The sequence below is a fragment of the Gracilinanus agilis genome, chromosome 1, assembly GCF_016433145.1.
Source record: "Gracilinanus agilis isolate LMUSP501 chromosome 1, AgileGrace, whole genome shotgun sequence".
NCBI classification, from domain to species: Eukaryota; Metazoa; Chordata; class Mammalia; order Didelphimorphia; family Didelphidae; genus Gracilinanus; species Gracilinanus agilis.
In genome coordinates, this window is record NC_058130.1 from 228,273,812 (window position 1) to 228,292,002 (window position 18,191).

At 37.9% G+C, this 18,191-nt stretch overlaps 1 protein-coding gene across 1 annotated transcript in view; it reads right to left on the minus strand.

Annotated features, from left to right (window-relative positions):
* SUSD1 (sushi domain containing 1) overlaps nt 1–18,191 on the minus strand; it is a 312,394-nt gene that overhangs the window by 28,715 nt on the left and 265,488 nt on the right. The window contains exons 12-13 of the mRNA XM_044679157.1: nt 17,657–17,753; nt 12,197–12,452 (exon numbers count right to left, since the gene is read on the minus strand). Coding sequence (XP_044535092.1) covers nt 12,197–12,452; nt 17,657–17,753 — 353 coding nt within the window. The remainder of the gene's footprint in view (nt 1–12,196; nt 12,453–17,656; nt 17,754–18,191) is intronic.

Below are 18,191 nucleotides of genomic sequence, written 5' to 3' on the forward strand. Positions count from 1 at the left end.
TATATATATATATATATATATATATATATATATATATATATATATATATATATATATATAGTCATGGGTACAGTAGGCCTGAGTTCAAATCTTAGCAGCAGGGGCTATTGTTTTGTTTTTATGGTTTTTATGTTTTTTGTGTTTTTGTGGTTTGGTTTTTTTTTTTGCTCTCTCTAGCACTTCACTAAGTCACTCGGTGCCTAGCACATAGAAAATAATAAATATTCTTTGACCAGTAGAACTATTTATATCTAATTTCTCTACTGCTTTCAAATATATCCACATTTCTCTTGCCCTTAAAAAAAGTCACTAGTTGAACTATATCCAAAAGTTACCATTTTAAAACTCTCCTCTCTTTCTCAAACTCTGAAAAAATTTTCTATTCGTATTGCCTATAGTTCCCATTCTCTTGCTCACTCCTCAACCCTTTGCAATCTGGCTTCCAATCTCATCCATCACTCAGGTGAAATTATTCTTTCCATAGACACAAAGTTCTCTTAATTGACAGATCTAATGGTCTTTTCTTAGTCCTTATCCTTCTTGACCTTTCTGCTGCATTCACCATTATTAACCATATTCACCTCCTAAATATTTTCCCCTCTGAGTTTCATACTACTTTCTCCAGTTTTTCTTTATAACTGCCTAATTGTTTAATCTCATTTGTTGGTCAATATCCACATCATTCTTCCTAACTGTGAGTTCCACAAGGCTCTATCCTTGGTCCTCTTCTTTGCTGACTTCATCATTTAAGTAATAATTTAATAATGATTTATTATGAATAATTGTATTAATCAGTTGATTGATTAATTTTGTGACCATTTATTAATAGTTTTATGATTGATTAGTTTATTATTAATATTTTGTTGATCAATTGAAATATAATGACTTTATTTATAAATGTTTTAATTATCATTTCCATGTAGATAACTTCCCAAATCTATCTCTTTAGCCCCAAAGTCTGCATAGAGCTTCAATTTCACAACACCATTTGTCTTTTAGACATTTCAAATTGGATATCCCAGATACATCTCAAACTTAATATGTCCAAAGAACTCAAAACTTTCCTCCTAATTCCACTTGCAAAATACCCATGATTCTTCCATACTTCCCTATCATATGGAAAGTGCCATTATAACTTTAGTATCATACTCATCTCCTTATTCTCCGTCATCTCATATATCCAGTCAGCAGCCAAATCTCATTGTTTTTATCTCTACACTATCTTGCTCATTGGACCCCTTTACTCTTCTCACTACCTTTGTCTAAGTTCTTATCCTCTCTTTCCTTGACCATCCAAAGTACCTCACAATTGGCCTCCCCATCCCAAATCTCTCCTTATTTCATTCTATGTTCTGGTAATTTTCCTTGAGTCCATATCCTACTCAATAAACTCCAGAGGTTCCTTGTTGCCTCTAGGATAAAAGTATAAACATATCTTTTAACTTTTAAAGCTCATCACAATCTACCTTTCCACTCAACTTCTTACCTTCTGCAATCCAGCCAGATTTTCCTTCTCTCTATTCCTCACATACAGCTCTCTCTCTGATCACCTTGACTTTGCATTGTCTAGTCCTATAACTGAAATAACATTCCCTCTCCCATCTGCTTCAAAGGAGTCTTCTCTTCCTTCAAGATATAGCTCAAGGACCTTCATCTACCTTTTCTAATCCCTCCCACAAACTCTTGTTCTCCTTTCTCCCTAACTACTTTATATTTAAATGTCCATGTATTTTCACCACTCCTGACAATTCAGTTATATCTGACTCTTCATGGTCCCATTTGGACTTTACTTTTTTTTTAAATTATTTGTTTGTTGGTTACATTAAAATTCCCAGATGTCTCACTTCATTTCTCCCCTCCCAACACCATAGAAGTTATCATCTAACAAAAAATTTATTTATATATATATACATATATATATATATAAATTATGTCTTTTAAGTTTCTATTTATCAGTACTTTCTTTGGAGGTGGACATTTGCAAGTTTTTATTCAAACATTAATTCTGTAGTTCCATATAATGTTCTCTTGGTTTTATTCATTTTATTCTTCATAATTTCATGTAGGCATTTCCAAGCTGCTTTTAAAAAATTAACCCACTTATCATTTCTTATAGTGCAGTAATATTCCATCACAATCATATATTCACAACTTGTTCAGCCATTCCCCAACTAATGGACATTTCCTTAATTTCCAGGTCTCTGGTACCACAAGGAGAGCTGCTATAAATATTTTGGAACATATAGGTTCTTTTCCTTTTTCCCTGATCTCTTTAGGAAATAGACCCAACAGTGGTATTAATAGGTTTAAGGGTATACACCATTTTATAATGGTCTGGGCTTAATATGAGATTGCTCTCCAAGATGGTTAGATCAGTCACAGTTCCACCAACAGTGTATTAGTGTCCTCTTTTATTCATATTCCTTCCAACATTTTTCATTTTGTCCTTTCTATCATTTAGCCCAGGGGTCGGTAACCTTTTTGGCTGTGAGAGCCATAAACGCCACATTTTTTAAAATGTAATTTCGTGACAGCCGTACAGTGCTCACAGTGCCGCTCCTGTAACAGCGCCTGGAAAAAAAAATTGACTTTATGGCTCCTGCAGAAAGAGCCGTATCTGGCCTTCAAAAGAGCCAGATATGGCTCAAGAGCCATACACTGCTGACCCCTGATTTAGCCGATCTGAAAAGTTTTGATTTGCATTTCTCTAATCACTAATGATTTAGAGCAGATTTTCATATGCCTATATATGACTTTGGTTTCTTCATCCAACAACTATCTGTTCATATCTTTTGACCTGTTACCAGTTGAAGAATGGCTCAATGATGAAGTTCTCCATATATTTTAGATATGAAACCTCTATCTGAGAAACTGCCTATAAAAACTCCCCCTCCTCAATTTTCTGCTCTTCTTCTAATCTTGGTAACATTAGCTTTATTTGTACAAAACCTTTTTAATTTAATATAATTGAAATTATCCATTTTATATCTCGCAATGTTCTCTCTTGTTTATAAATAAATGCCTCTCTTATCCATAGTTCCAATAGGCATTATGTGCACTTTGCTCTTCTGATTTGCTTATGATATCTCACTTTATGTCAAGGTCAGGTATCTGTTTTGATCTTAGTGCATTTGGAGTTTTCTTAGCAAAAATATTAGAGTGGTTTCCCATTTCCTTCTCTGGCTCATTTTACAGATGAAGAAACTGAGGCAAATATTTTCAAGTGATTTGTTGGCCTCATAGCTAGATAGCCTCTGAGGTCACATTTGAACTCAGGTCTTACTGACCTCCAGGCCCAGTACTCTACCCCTTGTGCCATCCAGCTGCCCCATGCATTTATTTTGCATTTATTCTTCCTCTACTTATATATGTTTTTATTAACACTATCATTAGAATGTAAGTCCTTTGAGGGAAGACATTGCTCTATTTTTTGTATTTGAATATCCAGTGCTGCCCAGGACATGGCATATACCAAGTGCTTAAAAATGCCTGTTTGACTTTTAATAGAAATAAATGTTTTATTTTATCATTTGATACCATAAATTATTGCATTCATTTTATTGATAGTATAACTAATTATGTTTATTATTTTTATAATATTGAGACAACCTTGCATTTTAAGCTGACATGGTTAAAGTGAATGAATTTTTGATGTTTCTGAATCCATTATTAATATTTTATCCAATATTTTTACATATATTCATTAGAGACATGTCTATAATCTCCTTTCTCTCCTTGCTCTGCATCTAGTTCGGGTATCAGAATCAAATTTGTCTCATAAAAAGAGTCTCATAGGATACTTTTAAAAATCTATTTTTGCAAATTATATAACATCAGAGTTAATTATTCTTTGAATATTTGATAGGCTTCACTTGTAAATCTATCTGGGCCTATAATCATCTCCTTTGTGATTTTATGGTCCATCAATTTCTTTTGTCTAAGGCCGAGTTGTTTAAATTTTCTATTTTTCACTCTCTTAACCTTGTTCAGTCATTTCAGTCTTGTCTGACTCTTCATGACTCCATCTGGCTTTTTCTTGGAATAGACACTGGGGGGGGGGGGGCATGCCATTTCTTTCTCCGGCTCATTTAACAGATAAAGAAACTGAGGCCAATGAGATTATGTGATTTGCCCAGAATCACACAGCTTCTGTGTGTCTGAGTGTCAGATTTGAACTTAAGTCTTAAGTGTCTAAGGTCAGATTTGAACTCAGGAAGATGAGTCTTCCTGACACTCTATCCACTATACCACCAAACTGCCCAACCTTTTAACTTAGATATTTTATATTTTCTCAATATGTATCTCATTCATTTAAGAATCAATTTTGCTGACATATAATTAGACAAAATGATTTCCAACAATTTCCATGAGTTTTCATTGGTTATGAATACTCCTTTTCTTTGGTCATTTTGTTTCCTTTATTTTTTTAAAATAATTCTTACCTTATGTCTTAGTATTGTTTCTTTTTTTTTTTTAAAACCTTTACTATGTATTGGTTCTAAGGCAGAAGATTGGTAAGGGCCAGGCAGTCGGGCTAAGTGACTTGCCCAGGGTCACATAGCTAGGAAGCGTCTGAGACTAGATTTGAACCCAGGACTTCCCATCTTTAGGCCTGGCTCTCAGTCCACAGAGCCACCCAGCTGTCCCCTCCCCCCTTAGTATTGATTCTAAGGCAGAAGAGTATTAAGGATTAGGTAATTAGTGTTAAGTGACTTGCCCAGGATCACCTAATTAAAGTGTCTGAGGCCAGATTTCATTCCAGGACCTCCTGTCTGGAGGCCTGACTCTCTATTTACTGAGTCACCTAGCTGTCTAGTTTTCCTTTTGTTTGTTTTTTTTAATTAAATTAGCTAATGATTTTTCTGTTTTATTAGTTATTTCAAACAACCATCCCATTTTCCAATTCAATGAGTTTTTTATTTGTTTACAGGTTTGTTTTTCTACTCTTTGATAATCTATATTTCCATTTTTGTGGTTATTTGGATTTTTTAAACCATAAATCTTAAGGCAGTTTGAAAAAATCTCCTCTTATAACTATCTCTGCACTGAAACCATTGGAATATTAAAGTATACATGAACTTTGTTGGAAAATCTCATTAAATTCTTCATAGAATTTCTCTTTTTTTTAATACTTTGCAGCAGGACAAAAGATTTGATTATCTTTATGGCTCCTTGTTTTTTCTGTTTCAGCAAGAGATTATCCAGGGGAAGATGAGAGGAGTACGAGAAGAAAAAAGATATTGAAGAGATACTGGACTCCAAAGTACAGATGGTTAACATATTATGTACAATATCGCCAGAATCATATTTGAAGTATTTCCACTTTGGAAGAACCTGCAAGAACTTGTTTTGTTAGCATAATCTTTGAGAAATAAGGAAGGACTTTTATGGGGCACTGAACACTCTCTCTCTTCTCTCCTCTCTCTCTCTCTCTCTCTCTCTCTCTCTCTCTCTCTCTCTCTCTCACACACACACACACACACACACACACACACACACACACTCTCACACATAAAGACTATATCCTGATAGGCAAGAAATGTCCATGTGTCTTAGACTGATGAGAATAAAGGTCACCATCAATACCCAATTAGAAAAAGAGATAAAGATGAGAATGGAGAAATTACAACCCATCCTGCCTAAGTATTCAGAAAAACAGGAAATGGTTGAAAGTCAAGGCAATGATTTTATCATAATTTCTTAGATATATTTAACTGAAGCTGCTATTTCGAGGCCCAAATAGCACAGAAACGGCCTTGAACTGGCAAATTCATGATCTCTTTGGCACGTAGTGAAACTTGGAGGCCAGGGGTAGCACCATTTGGGAGTATTCGCTCATTTGAAAAACACAACAGGGGAATGATGTGATATTTTGCCTCACAAGACAGTGAAAAGAAGTTAAGGAGAAAATAAGTCTGTAAAGGACTTCATGGCTAAGCTTCACAAAGAAGGAAGAGAGAAGGTAGCTGAAAATCTGTAAACCCTTTGGTCCTGATCAAATAAATATAAAATAAAGAATTGGGTAAACTCAGCCAGGTGACTCAGTAGTAGATAAAGTACTAAGCTTGGAATATGGAAAATCTGAGTTCAAATCCCACCTCAGATTCTGATTAGCTGTGTAACCCTGAGAAAGTCATTCAACCTCTTCCTCACCTGGCTCAGCTGCAAAATGGGGATGACAATAAGCACCTGCCTCAAAGAATTGTTGTGAAAAATCAAATGAGTTCATATTTGTAAAGCACTTAGCACCCTGGCTGGACCACAACAGGTGCTATACAAATGTTTCTTCCCTTTCCTTCCATGAGAGAGGTACAAAGTGTTATGGTATGACTTCTAAGGAAAAAGAGGTCATTAGCAGTTGGGATAACTAAGGGGCATAGTTAGCACTTTAGCTAGGCTTCAAAGGCTTTGATAGGATTTCCACAAGTAAAGATGGGATAGGAAAATGAACTGAGGAGATAAATGGGATAATGGAGGAAAATAGGAGAGAGGAATAAGAAAATGCCTAAGGTACATGGAACATTTATTTGTTTATTTATTTATTTATTTGTTTTTTAGCCCTTAACTTCTGTGTATTGGCTCCTTGGTGGAAGAGTGGTAAGGGTGGGCAATGGGGGTCAAATGACTTGCCCAGGGTCACACAGCTGGGAAGTATCTGAGGCCGGATTTGAACCCAGGTCCTCCCAACTCCAGAACCTAGCACTCTGTTTACTGTGCCACCTAACTAGCCCTTCATTCTTCCTTTTTAAAGAACACCAATGACATCCCAGGAGATATCTTGACTGATGAGTAAATTGAATTTCAATGAGGCAGAGTTGCAAAATGTGGGCAGCCTCACTCTCCCTTCTAGAAGATCATGAAAGTCCCGCAGCAAGACAAAAGTCAGGATTAGGATGCAATACTAAGGTGGAGCGGGGTAGGGAGCATACATATATAAGCAATAGATCCTATTCACAAGGATCTTTTATTTCAATGGGGGGAAAGGGGGGGGTTAATACAGAAAGAGAAGCTGGAACAGATGGATGGGATGCCCACCCATGGGAGGGCAAGGCAATTGTTGAACATGAGAAGGCTGGGGAGTCAAATCAGGAGAGATGGGGAGCAAGGCTGGAATCCCTCCTGAAATTGGGGCTGGGCTAGCAGTCACCTATCGGGAGAATAGGGTCAAAGATAAAACATTAGGAAACACTTGCAGTTCTGGGGGCAGAAGCAAAGTGAACCCATAACAAGTACATAACTGTACAGTCCTAATGATAAGAGGTGAAAGGGGAAAGTATAGCATCATGGAAGATATTGCTATCCAGTCATTTCAGTTGTGTCTGAGTCTTCATGACCCCATTTGGGGTTTTCTTGGCAAAGGCACTGGAATAGTTTGCCATCTCCTTCTCCAGTTCATTTTGCAGATGAGGAAACTGAGGTAAATAGGGTTAATGATTTGCCCAGGGTCATGTAGTTAGCAAGTGTCTGAGGCCACATTTGAACTTAGGAAGATGAGTCTTCCCAACTTAAGGCTGTCTCACGGAGGATAAAAGACAAGAATATTTCTGGAAGGAGGCGGTGGTTTGGCAATGTCACTTATGCCTGAAACAGAATGACATGAGCAGAATGTAGGTCACTGAATTTAGCAGTTAGAAGAGAAGGAGAAGAGACTAAGTCATAATACAGGAAAAATTCTGATGTGGAGAGGAGTGGGGATGCAGAATTGCCAGTCAGCTAGGATTTCATCAAGCCAGTTACTTCTCTCTAATGTGTCATATTATGGCCAATTTTTTTAGTTTTGATTTTTGGCAATCCTCATGTTGTATGTTACAGGATATTATGACATCAGTCCTTTCAGTGAAGTAAGAGTCATTTCCCGAGAACCAAGAGGTAATGTGTAATGGGGAAAGGGGTGGGGTTAGGGCTTAAAGAATATGGGAAACGATTCAATACTATTTCACAATCATGTTATTATAATCAATCCAACTTATGCCAGTCACTGACTTTTAATTTATCTGATTTTTCTTGGGACTCCAGATTCTTACAAATGTGTCTGGTTATAATTACATTTAGTGTCCATTCTGAGTGCTGTTAATCTGACCTCTTTGACAAATTAATTTCTGGCACTGAATTTTGTCTGAAATGATTATGTTATCATAAACCAACATTTCTCTTCATACAAGATCTCATGATTCCACTCTCTGAATATTTCTTTCTCTTCTGCATTTTCACTTATTATTTTAACCAAAATGGAAGGAATTACCTTTGTTTTCCCAAGTTTCCTGTTCCCAAAATATAACATAATCATCTTACCCACCAAAACAAGCCAAGAAAAACACATTTTTTCCTTCCTTCCTTCCTTTCTTCCTTCCTCTCTGTCTCTCTCTCTCTGTCTGTCTCTGTCTCTCTGTCTCTGTCTCTCTGTCTCTCTGTCTCTCTGTCTCTGTCTGTCTGTCTGTCTGTCTGTCTCTCTCTCTCTTTCTCCCTCTCTCTCCAAAGAACTGTAGTCAAAACCTATTGCAATCTTCCTCTAGAGATGAGAAGATAAAGACCTAAGGAGTTAAAACAATTTTCCCAGTCTCGTAGCTTAGACTGGTACAGGAATGGCACACAGAATGGCATCCATGAGGTCATGGAAATGTTTAGGGAAGGGCCTATTGGATCCTTTCTCTTGGAATTCTCTGAAAGTATGATAAACTCCTTAATTTATATAATAAGGGACCTTGCTTTCCCTCTTCCTCATCAACTTGCATATGTATTTTCTGTTTCCTGTCAGCTTACTGTGTGGTGACAAAAAAAAAAAGGAAGAAAGAAAGAAAAAAGAAAAAAATCTTTTAAATTTGCTGATGAGCCAGAACGGAGTGTGCATATAAAAGTCTAAACCGATGAAAACTTGCTCTCTTCCCTGGTGGCAAGAAGTGAAATAAGAAATGCAATAGTTCTCCAGGTGGGAGGAGAGAAAGCTGTTATAAAAATGGCAACAGTCGACTACCTGCCACCAGCTGCCTTATCTCCCCACCCAGGATCCTCTCTCTGTTTATTCCTGATGATCTTGAGTGAAAAAATATCAGAGATAGAATACAAAAGGTTAAAACCCTGGGAGTTGCAAAAGGTTGGCAGAACCATCAGAGGTCCAACAAATGGTGTTGCTGCCAGAGTCTTCTAGTAGACACAATAAGCCAAAAGGAAACAAAGCCCTCACATTGCGTCACACATTTCCAGAAAGAGGCTTACTCAGCTTCTATGTACCCACATGCATTAGACAGAGAATATTGAACAAGTTCTAAGAAATGGACTCTCGATGGCCAGGTCCACCCTTACAACTGTTGGTTGTAAGATGGTTTCAGAATGGTTCTCAACCAGGTGGTTTTTGATAGGTCCTTACTGATCAACCACCAGGATCTCCAAGGTGTTAAAAGGAAATTCAGATCTGCTCTCCATTTGGAATTGGTGGAAGAAAGAAAATCAGACTCACAAAACTTTTCTTCCTCCTCATTGCCTCTTCCCAAATTTCAAGAAGGCAGGAATTATCAGGCCCTCTGCCTGGTGAAGCCTCTCTCTTATCTCATTTTCATTTGATACTGTGGGAAGATGATAAATTTGCCATCCGAGTGGATCCAAGTTCCCCACCTAATGGCCTTAGGTTCATAGGAGGAAAAGATCACATATACATAGTTAACAGAGACTTTAGAGGCCATAAAGCCAAACTCATCATTTTATGAAAAGAAGATAAGGAACAAAGAGGTTAAGTGCCATATAGCTAGTAAATGCCCAAGATGGGATTTGAATCCAGGTCTTCCAGATCTTCAATGCCCTCTGACCTTCTGATGGAAGGACTGGAAGGCAGAGCTATGAATCTCTCCCAAAGCCTCCATTTCAAGAGGATTCACAGACCCACAAACTCTTTATTTCCTACCAGCTGCACTCCTTGAAATGGATTCCACTACTTCTCATCCATCCTGACTTTTCATCTTTCTTTTGTAGGTGACCTTCCTCCATTAGATTGTAAAATCCTTGGGGACAGACTATTTTCCTTTTTCTTATTTCTATCCTCAACACATAGCACAGGGCTTAGCCTATAGGAGTCACTTAATGAATGCTTACTGAGGGGATAGCTAGGTAGCTCAGTAGATTGAGAACCAGGTAGGAAGTCCTGGGTTCAAATCTGACCTAAGACACTTCTTATTTGTGTCACCCTTGGCAAGTCACTTAACCCTCACTGCCTAACCCGTACCATTCTTCTGCCTTGGAACCAATATATAATATTGATTTTAAGATGGAAGGTAAGGGTTCAAAATAAAATAAATGCTTACTGACTGATTCTAGAAACCAAGTCTACTGGCCTATCCACCAGTGAGGTCATGTATATTTACCTCCCATGTACTTATCAGTGTCCATGCCATAACCTTGAAGGCATGTCTATTTTGGTTTTGCATCTCTAGTGCCTAGCATGGTACCTCGATAGCAGGCCATTAAAAAATAAATCTTACCTTCTATCTTAGAATCAATACTAAGCATCAATTCCAAGGCAGAAGACTGATAAGTGACTTGCTCGGGATCACACAGCTAACAAGTGTCTGAGACCAGATTTAAACCCAAATCATCCTGATTCCAGGCCAGGCTCTCTACTTACTGAGTCGCCAAGCTGCCTCTCATATTAGACATTGTTAATAAATACTAGATATGTTGAATTGTTGAACTTCAGAATTAGAAGGGACCTCAGAGATGAATCTGGTTGAATCTGATCCCTTTCACCCTTCCCCTCATTTTTCAGCTTAAAGCTCTCTTAAATCAGACCATCAAGGTTCCAAGTTCTCTTTCTGGATGTATTCCATCCTTTCCAGGCACCCGACATTCCAGTATATGAAGCAATAGTTCAGAAAGCCACATTACATCCTGTTCTCCTACCATCTTCATATCAAATTATTCACTTCTCAAATTTAACTTCTCTTCAAAATGCCCTACATTCCTTTGGCATTCGTAATGAAAGTATTGCTCATGTTCACAACTCCTTCAGTTTTCTTCTCAGAACTGTGGAAGTCTAGGGTTTAAAAGAAGGAGTCCAGCTCCATGTACAAATTCAAATCTTGGATAATTCACGCCCCAGCTCCCTGAAGCTGAAAGGTAAAAGGCATTTCTGACCATCCTATTATAACTTATAGCTGCCAAATTTCCGAGGGAGGTAGCATGGTGCCATACAAAGAGAACTGGATCTGAACCAGAGGATCTGAGTCTGAAATTTGGCTCTTCTGGTTACTGTTTGACCTTGGATAATTCATTTAACCTCTCTGATCCTTAGGCTCCTTATCTGTAAAATGAGAGAGGTTGAACTAGATAGCTTCTGGGCCCTAAATCCAAGATCCTAGGACATACCTAACAACCACATTATACAGTAAAGACCCAATAATAGATGACCCCCATTGACTCTTCATTTCCAGGCTAAGTAGTAAGGCTGACCACAGAGTAAGTATGACGAGATCTATTACTGTCCATTTCCACAGGTAGGCAGTGAACAGAAATGTTTAGTACTGTGTTCTTGTCTTCTTTTGGCTTTTGGGGGGTCTAGAAGGTGGCAACTTTGCCCACAATATTAAATGAAAAGCTCGGAGAGGAAGAAAAAGGCTTCATTATATTCCCAACTTAGAAAGAGGACTCGATTATTCCTGCCTTCTTCCAGTACCTCAGCCCTTGAAGGTATTTTGTGCAATGTGGGGCAGCTAGGTGGACAGGGCAGCTGGGTGACCCAGTTCAGTGTCAAAGTAAAAAAGAGTGTCAGGTCTGGAGTCAGGAAGATTTCTGAGTTCAGATCTGGCCTCAGACACTTCTCAGCTGTGTGACCCTGGACAAGTCATTTAATACCCATTGCCCTTACTGCTCTTCTGCCTTGGAACCAATACTTAGTATTTTTTTTAAACCCTTATCTTCCACTTTAGAATCAAAACTATATATTGATTCTAAAAACAAAACAAAACAACAACAACAAAAACCACTTTCAGATTCAGTTGAAACATTGGTTAATTTTGCTAAATTGCTTTTTTCCTCCTTTATTCTTCTTTGATATAAAAGGTGGATTGCCACTAGAGGTGAGGACTATACTCAGAAATTAAGGTGATATGAAAACAAAGCTAACAAAGTTTAACTGACCACCCCCAAAAATCCCAAAGAATTTAGACTTTCTGGGAATAAAAGTCACAATTTTCAAGGACTCTGAATGTACCTGATTCCATTTACTGATGATTCTCACTATAATGCAGTAATCATTTCTTGGTTTCAAGGGTGCATTATAAAACTTCCCGTAGTATAGTCTGTCTCCAAGGGAGATCTCTTGGACATCAGAGACGTCTTTGGCCAGGAATTCTGCAGCCACATAACCACTGGTACTTGAGCCATTGCTAAAGAAAGTGGTATCCTGTATAGAATCACAGGGAAATGTGCTTCGGAGAGCCAAGGGTAGCACCAACACTTGGTAGGAACTAGAATTAAACAGAAAAGCACACATCAGACCAAAGACCCATCTGGTCTTATTAGACCAAACATATTTTGAGGGCTCAGAAAAATCCAGGCATTATTTCTAAAAACAACGAATAAGATTCCTACCATCTTGTGAATGGAAACCAAAGTGTATTCTGATATCAAACACTGGGAGAGTTTTATGAATTTGTCTGTATATTTTTACAAAAAATATGCATTTTTGCACTTATATTGTCCAACACGAACCCCTGTCATAGCCACTGATCTGCTCTGTAGATGCTGATAACACTAAAATAAGAAAACAAAAATACTGACCTTTAGCAAGCATTAATTCATTAATTATATTTTGTTTGGTCTGAGAAAAGAGTCCTATTATAAAGAAGGGCAGGGAATTTACTGGAAGGGGAGGCAGCTGTGGCTCAGTGGTTAAGAGCACTGGGACTAGAGACAGGAAGACCTGAGTTCAGATCCAGCCTCAGGCTAGTTGTGTCACCCTGGCCAAGTCACTTAAACTCTATATGGGGGGGGTGGCAGCTGGGTAGCTCATTGGATTGAGAACCAGGTCTAGAGATGGGAGGTCCTGAGGTCAAATCTGACCTCAGATACTTCCTAGCTGTGTAACCCTGGGCAAGTCCCTTAACCCCCATTGCCCAGCTCTTACCACTCTTCTGCCTTGGAGCCAATACACAGTATTGATTCTAAAGTAGAAGGTAAGAGTTTAAAAAAAACAACTCTATATGCCTAGGAGGCAGCTAAGTGGCTCAGTGGACAGAGTGCTGGACCTAAAGTCTGGAAGTCCTGAGATCAAATTTAGCCTCAGGCACTTCCTAGCTGTGTGATCCTGAGCAAGCCACTTAACCTCTACCTGATAAAAGATCCACTGGAGAAGGACATGGTAAAAAACCTCGGTGTCCTTGCCAAGAAAAATCCCTGGATAGCTATTGTCTATGGAGTTATGAAGAATTGGACACAGCTGAAAAACTAACAGCAAAGTTCCTTGAAAGCAGACAATCACAGGAATTAGAAAAGGAAGAGACCTTTGAGATCATGAATTCAATCTCCTCATTTTACAAATGAAGAAACTGAGGCCCAAAGGGATTAAATAAGTGGCTTGTCACGGTTCATATAACACAAATGGGATTCAAATTCAGATCTTCTGATACCAAACCCTGTGCTCTTAATTCTGAATTATATTTAAGAAGGGCAGCTAATTGCCAAATTCTTCAAAAAGGAACTAGCTAATCACATGGATTCTCAGACGAGAGAAAAAACAGCATGAGTCAGCAAGATTCTGATTCAAGCCTTACCTCTGATTTTGTGAGTCTACAAGTCATTTAATCTCTATAAACCAGTGATTCCCAAAGTGGGCGCTACCGCCCTCTGTTGGGTGCTGCAGTGATCCAGAGTGGAGGTGATGGCCACAGGTGCATTTATCTTTCCTATTAATTGCTATTAAAATTTAAAGAAAATTAATTTCCAGGGGGCTAAGTAATATTTTTTCTGGAAAGGGGGCAGTAGGCCAAAAAAGATTGGGAACCACTGCTTTAAACCAAGCAACTTTAAGGACTAAAAATCCTGTCCCTCTTACTGCCATGCTAATTTCTGATTAACTGCTAAATTCTGTCCAGATTCTTTCAAAGGACTGAGTAGGAATGGGAGCAATGTAAATCCAGGCAACATCCTCTTTGAGAGGAAAGAAAAGTCTAGAAAAGTAAAATGTCATGTTTATGTAACTTATATGACTTATGGGACAGAAAAATTCCTGCTTTAATTGCAGACACTACAAAATACCCCAAAGCAGACACAATATTTTTGATATCATATTTAGCTATTAGAATTAATTCTCTATCCAACCAACTAATACACAATTTACCAGCAGGAAGTACAGATAAAATCTCAATATCAATAATAATGAGAAGCACAGCATTGAAATCAGCTCCAGATGTGTGGAACACATTGTTGTTTTTTTTTTGTTTTTTTTTTAAAGAACACAGTGATTTTAAAAATTCATTAAGCCTATAAGAATTCAAAAAGATCCCTGGAGTTGGAACCCTAAGACCTGGGTCTTAGCTCTGCCATTTAACTGGCTAAATGACCTTGGATAGTTCCCTTTGGACTTCAGTTTCCTCTTCCATAAAAAACGGGACTATTGAGTGGGCACTTAAAGAAACTCTTTTGTAACTATTAAGTACCATATAAATCTACACTATAATGAGAACTGATAGTTCAGTTGCATTCCAAAGTGTAAAATGTAAAAGTATAAAACACCTTTGCAAATTTTTTCTCATAAGCTATGGATTACATGAATAAAATTTGTAATTTTGCACTCATATTGAAAAAGAAAACAAGAATATGGGCCCTTAGCAAATATATACTACATAATCATAGATATATATAAATCCAGTTTGCAATTAAGTTTTTGAAGGGGTAGAGGGAAGGGAGAAGAGAATGGAAAAGCACAAAAATATTGTAGACACTGGCCTTACAAAGAGCTTTACATCTCTTATGACTTGTGAGCCTCATGAGAACACTGTGAGGTATAAGTGCTATTGTTATCCCCGGTTTACAGATGAGGAAACTGAAGCTAACTGAGGTTAAGTGACTTGCCTACAGTCATATGGTGAGTATATGGGGATGGGGATTGAATTTGGGTCTTCCTAATTCTAAGTCCAAGTCTTCTATCCTTTATACAACTTGGTATTACACTCATTTTTATTGTATAAACTATAGGAAATGGCTTCTCAGCAACCCTGCACCAGGATTGTGTCCACTGATTGCCATTCTTACAGGGCAGGCAATGCCAAGTTGGTCAAGTGAAGCTGCTGTCTTTAATCATAATAATAGCTAGCATTTATATACTGCTTTAAAGTTTGCAAATCGCTAATCTCATTTGATCTTCAAAACAACTCTGCGAGGTAGGAGTTATTATTATTCCCATTTTACAAATAAGAAAACTGAGGCAGACAGGGATTAAGTGACTTGCCCAGAATTGGCACAGTCCATAAGTGTGTGAGGCAAGATTCAAACTCATATTTTCCTGACCCTAAGTCCAATGTTCCATCCACTATGCCATCTAGTCTTAATTCTACCTCTCCTTCAGGCTCCTATCATTGGTCACACAGTTCTACTTCTCTTCAGAAAGAACCAGGAGGCACGAAGGCAAACAGCCAAAGCTGTGAATGGTTAATTTTTTTTTCTGTAACTGGCATAATAAGTAATCCTTTGGCTCAAATGTCACATTGGTACCTGCAAACATTTCCTCCCTTGTGTTGTGATGTTGAAATGCTCTCCATACACACACACTCCACCTCCATACACTTCTTGGCAGCCTGTTAAAATGCCTTCCAGTAACTTTGCAATTTGACACTAAATTAAGAAGTACATTGACCAGGATGATGTCTCGGACCTCCCTCCCTCGGTACAGATTAATTGATTGTTTTGTGGGAGGTTTTCACCTGACCTGTGATTTCATGAGCATAAGGAGCCTTTCTACTAAAGCAGGTCCATAATTTTTCTGCTACAGAGCAATGGATAGTTAAGAGATTTGCTCAATATCACATCATATCTATTAAAGGCAACAGTTGAACTCTGGACTCCTTGACTCTAAATCTAGTTCTCAGTTTCTCTCATGAAATACAAGTTTAATATTGACTACAAAACTTTATTTAAAGCATCTTTGGGCAAAGACTGTCTCGTCTAGTGGAAAAGCAGTTCTCCCATGCCAAAGATGCAAAATGGTACAAAGAAAAAACTGGTATCTTAGGACTTTGTCCCACCTTTGTGATCTTGAGTAAAAATCATTTAAACCTCAAGCCTCAGTTTCCCCAGATATAAAATGAGACTGAATTAGATCAGTGGTGTCAGACTCATAAAGAAACTGATCTCTTTACACATATTAACTTAGAAAATCCAAAATTAATATTATATACGTTAAGCCATATTTTATTTTTTTTTACATTTTTCAATGAAGTTTTCATCAGGTTCTGGCCACATGAGAGTTTGCAGGCTCCTTATAAAGTAGCACATGAACTATAAATATAACACCTCTGTTCTGGATGACCTCCAAGGTCCCTTTCAGCTCTAAATCTATGATCCAATCCTGCCCTCAAGATGCTTATAATCTACTGGGGGAAGACAAGATATAAAAGGAAGTTGAAAAACCTGGAGAAGGGTAATGAAATAGGAAAGGTACCTTTAAGAGTGTGAGGTAGAGAGGAGGTTTGGGACATGGCGTAGTACTAGAAGAACTATGCAGAAGAAGGCTCCATAGTCTTGCTAAGACTTAAATCCATAGTTATTTCAGTTAGAAAAAATATAACAGTAAGTAGTATTACATCTGATAAGTGAACCTGGAGTGGGGGGAGCCTTTAAAATTTGATAGGTGCAACATGGGAAACATTTTAATGTTATTCTTAATGGTCAGAAATTCTCATCTCCATGGTCCCTAGATATTTATTTTGTGTTGTCATGTCATGTCTTAGAGCAAAGGCTTAAAGCCACTGCTGAACAGTAAAAATGGTCCAGTACGATTTCAAAACCTTGCCAAGGATGCGCAGATGCCTTGTCCCAGACAAGTATCATGTATAATCCTTGCTGGAGATTAGAATTCATTATCTAAATGGCTTTCTCAGAGAAAATCATTGTATACCCCATGAGATGGAGAAGAATGATGTCAAAACATTCTGCAAATCTAAACAGCTACATTTTAGGCACTCTTCTTGGTATGTGCCATCATGCAACTCATCCACCATGCCTTCTTGGCTGATTGTCGAGTAGGGATGTTTTACAAGTTATCTATGGGTGGCTTTTCTTTCTTTCTTTCTTTCTTTCTTTTTTTTTTTTGGTTTGGGTTTGTTTTATTTTGTTTATGGATCCAGACCTTTTGACTAAGCATTCTTGGTCAATCATTTCTATCATGATGGAAGACAAGAAGGTTAAAAGGTGAAGTTTGTTTGGGGCCATGGAACCAAAAAGGGAACTGCTGTGCTTATGGTCACTGACCTTATTACTAGTACCATTCTCTAACCATGCCAGCCAACTACTCTTAATAAATATACTCACCGCATCATCAGATAGACATATCAACTCTGAATAAACATGAGAGAATCTTGGGAGACCAAAAAGTCTAACTGAACCTAACACAACAATTGTACTAGCAGATTAACAGGGGTAATTTTGCACCTGTGTAAAAGCCATAATTACTGACCTGATGGGTCCATTTCTGTCCTCTGCTTTCCACAAACTCAGGGGTGGTAAAGGACCTCCGTGTACTGCAACAAATTCTATTTCTGGGATGGGAGGCTCTGAAATAAGTAAGTGAAAGAAATATTGTGTTTATACAAGGGCTTTTACTGGGAAAAAAAAGATTAGATTTGTTCTGTTTGGTTCAGACTGAAGAACTTAAAGAAGTTTCAAATTGTGAAAAAGAAAATTTAGGAAAAGTTTTTTTTTTCTATTTTGACACAGAGAAAAACTTACCTCCTGATAAAGATGAACTCATAACGCGGGAGACACACATTTTTGGATGCAATCAACATTTGAATTTGTTTTGCTTAACAACTTTGTTACAAGGAAATTTTTTTCTTTTTCAAAGGAGAAGGGGAAGGCATAGGTAGACAAAAATAAGAAAGAAAAAGGGAGAGAGAGAGAGGGGGGGGGAGGGAGGAAGGGAGGGAAGGAGGAAGGGAGGAAGTTAGGGAGGGAGGGAGGAAGGAAGGAAGAAAGGAAGGAAGGAAGGAAAG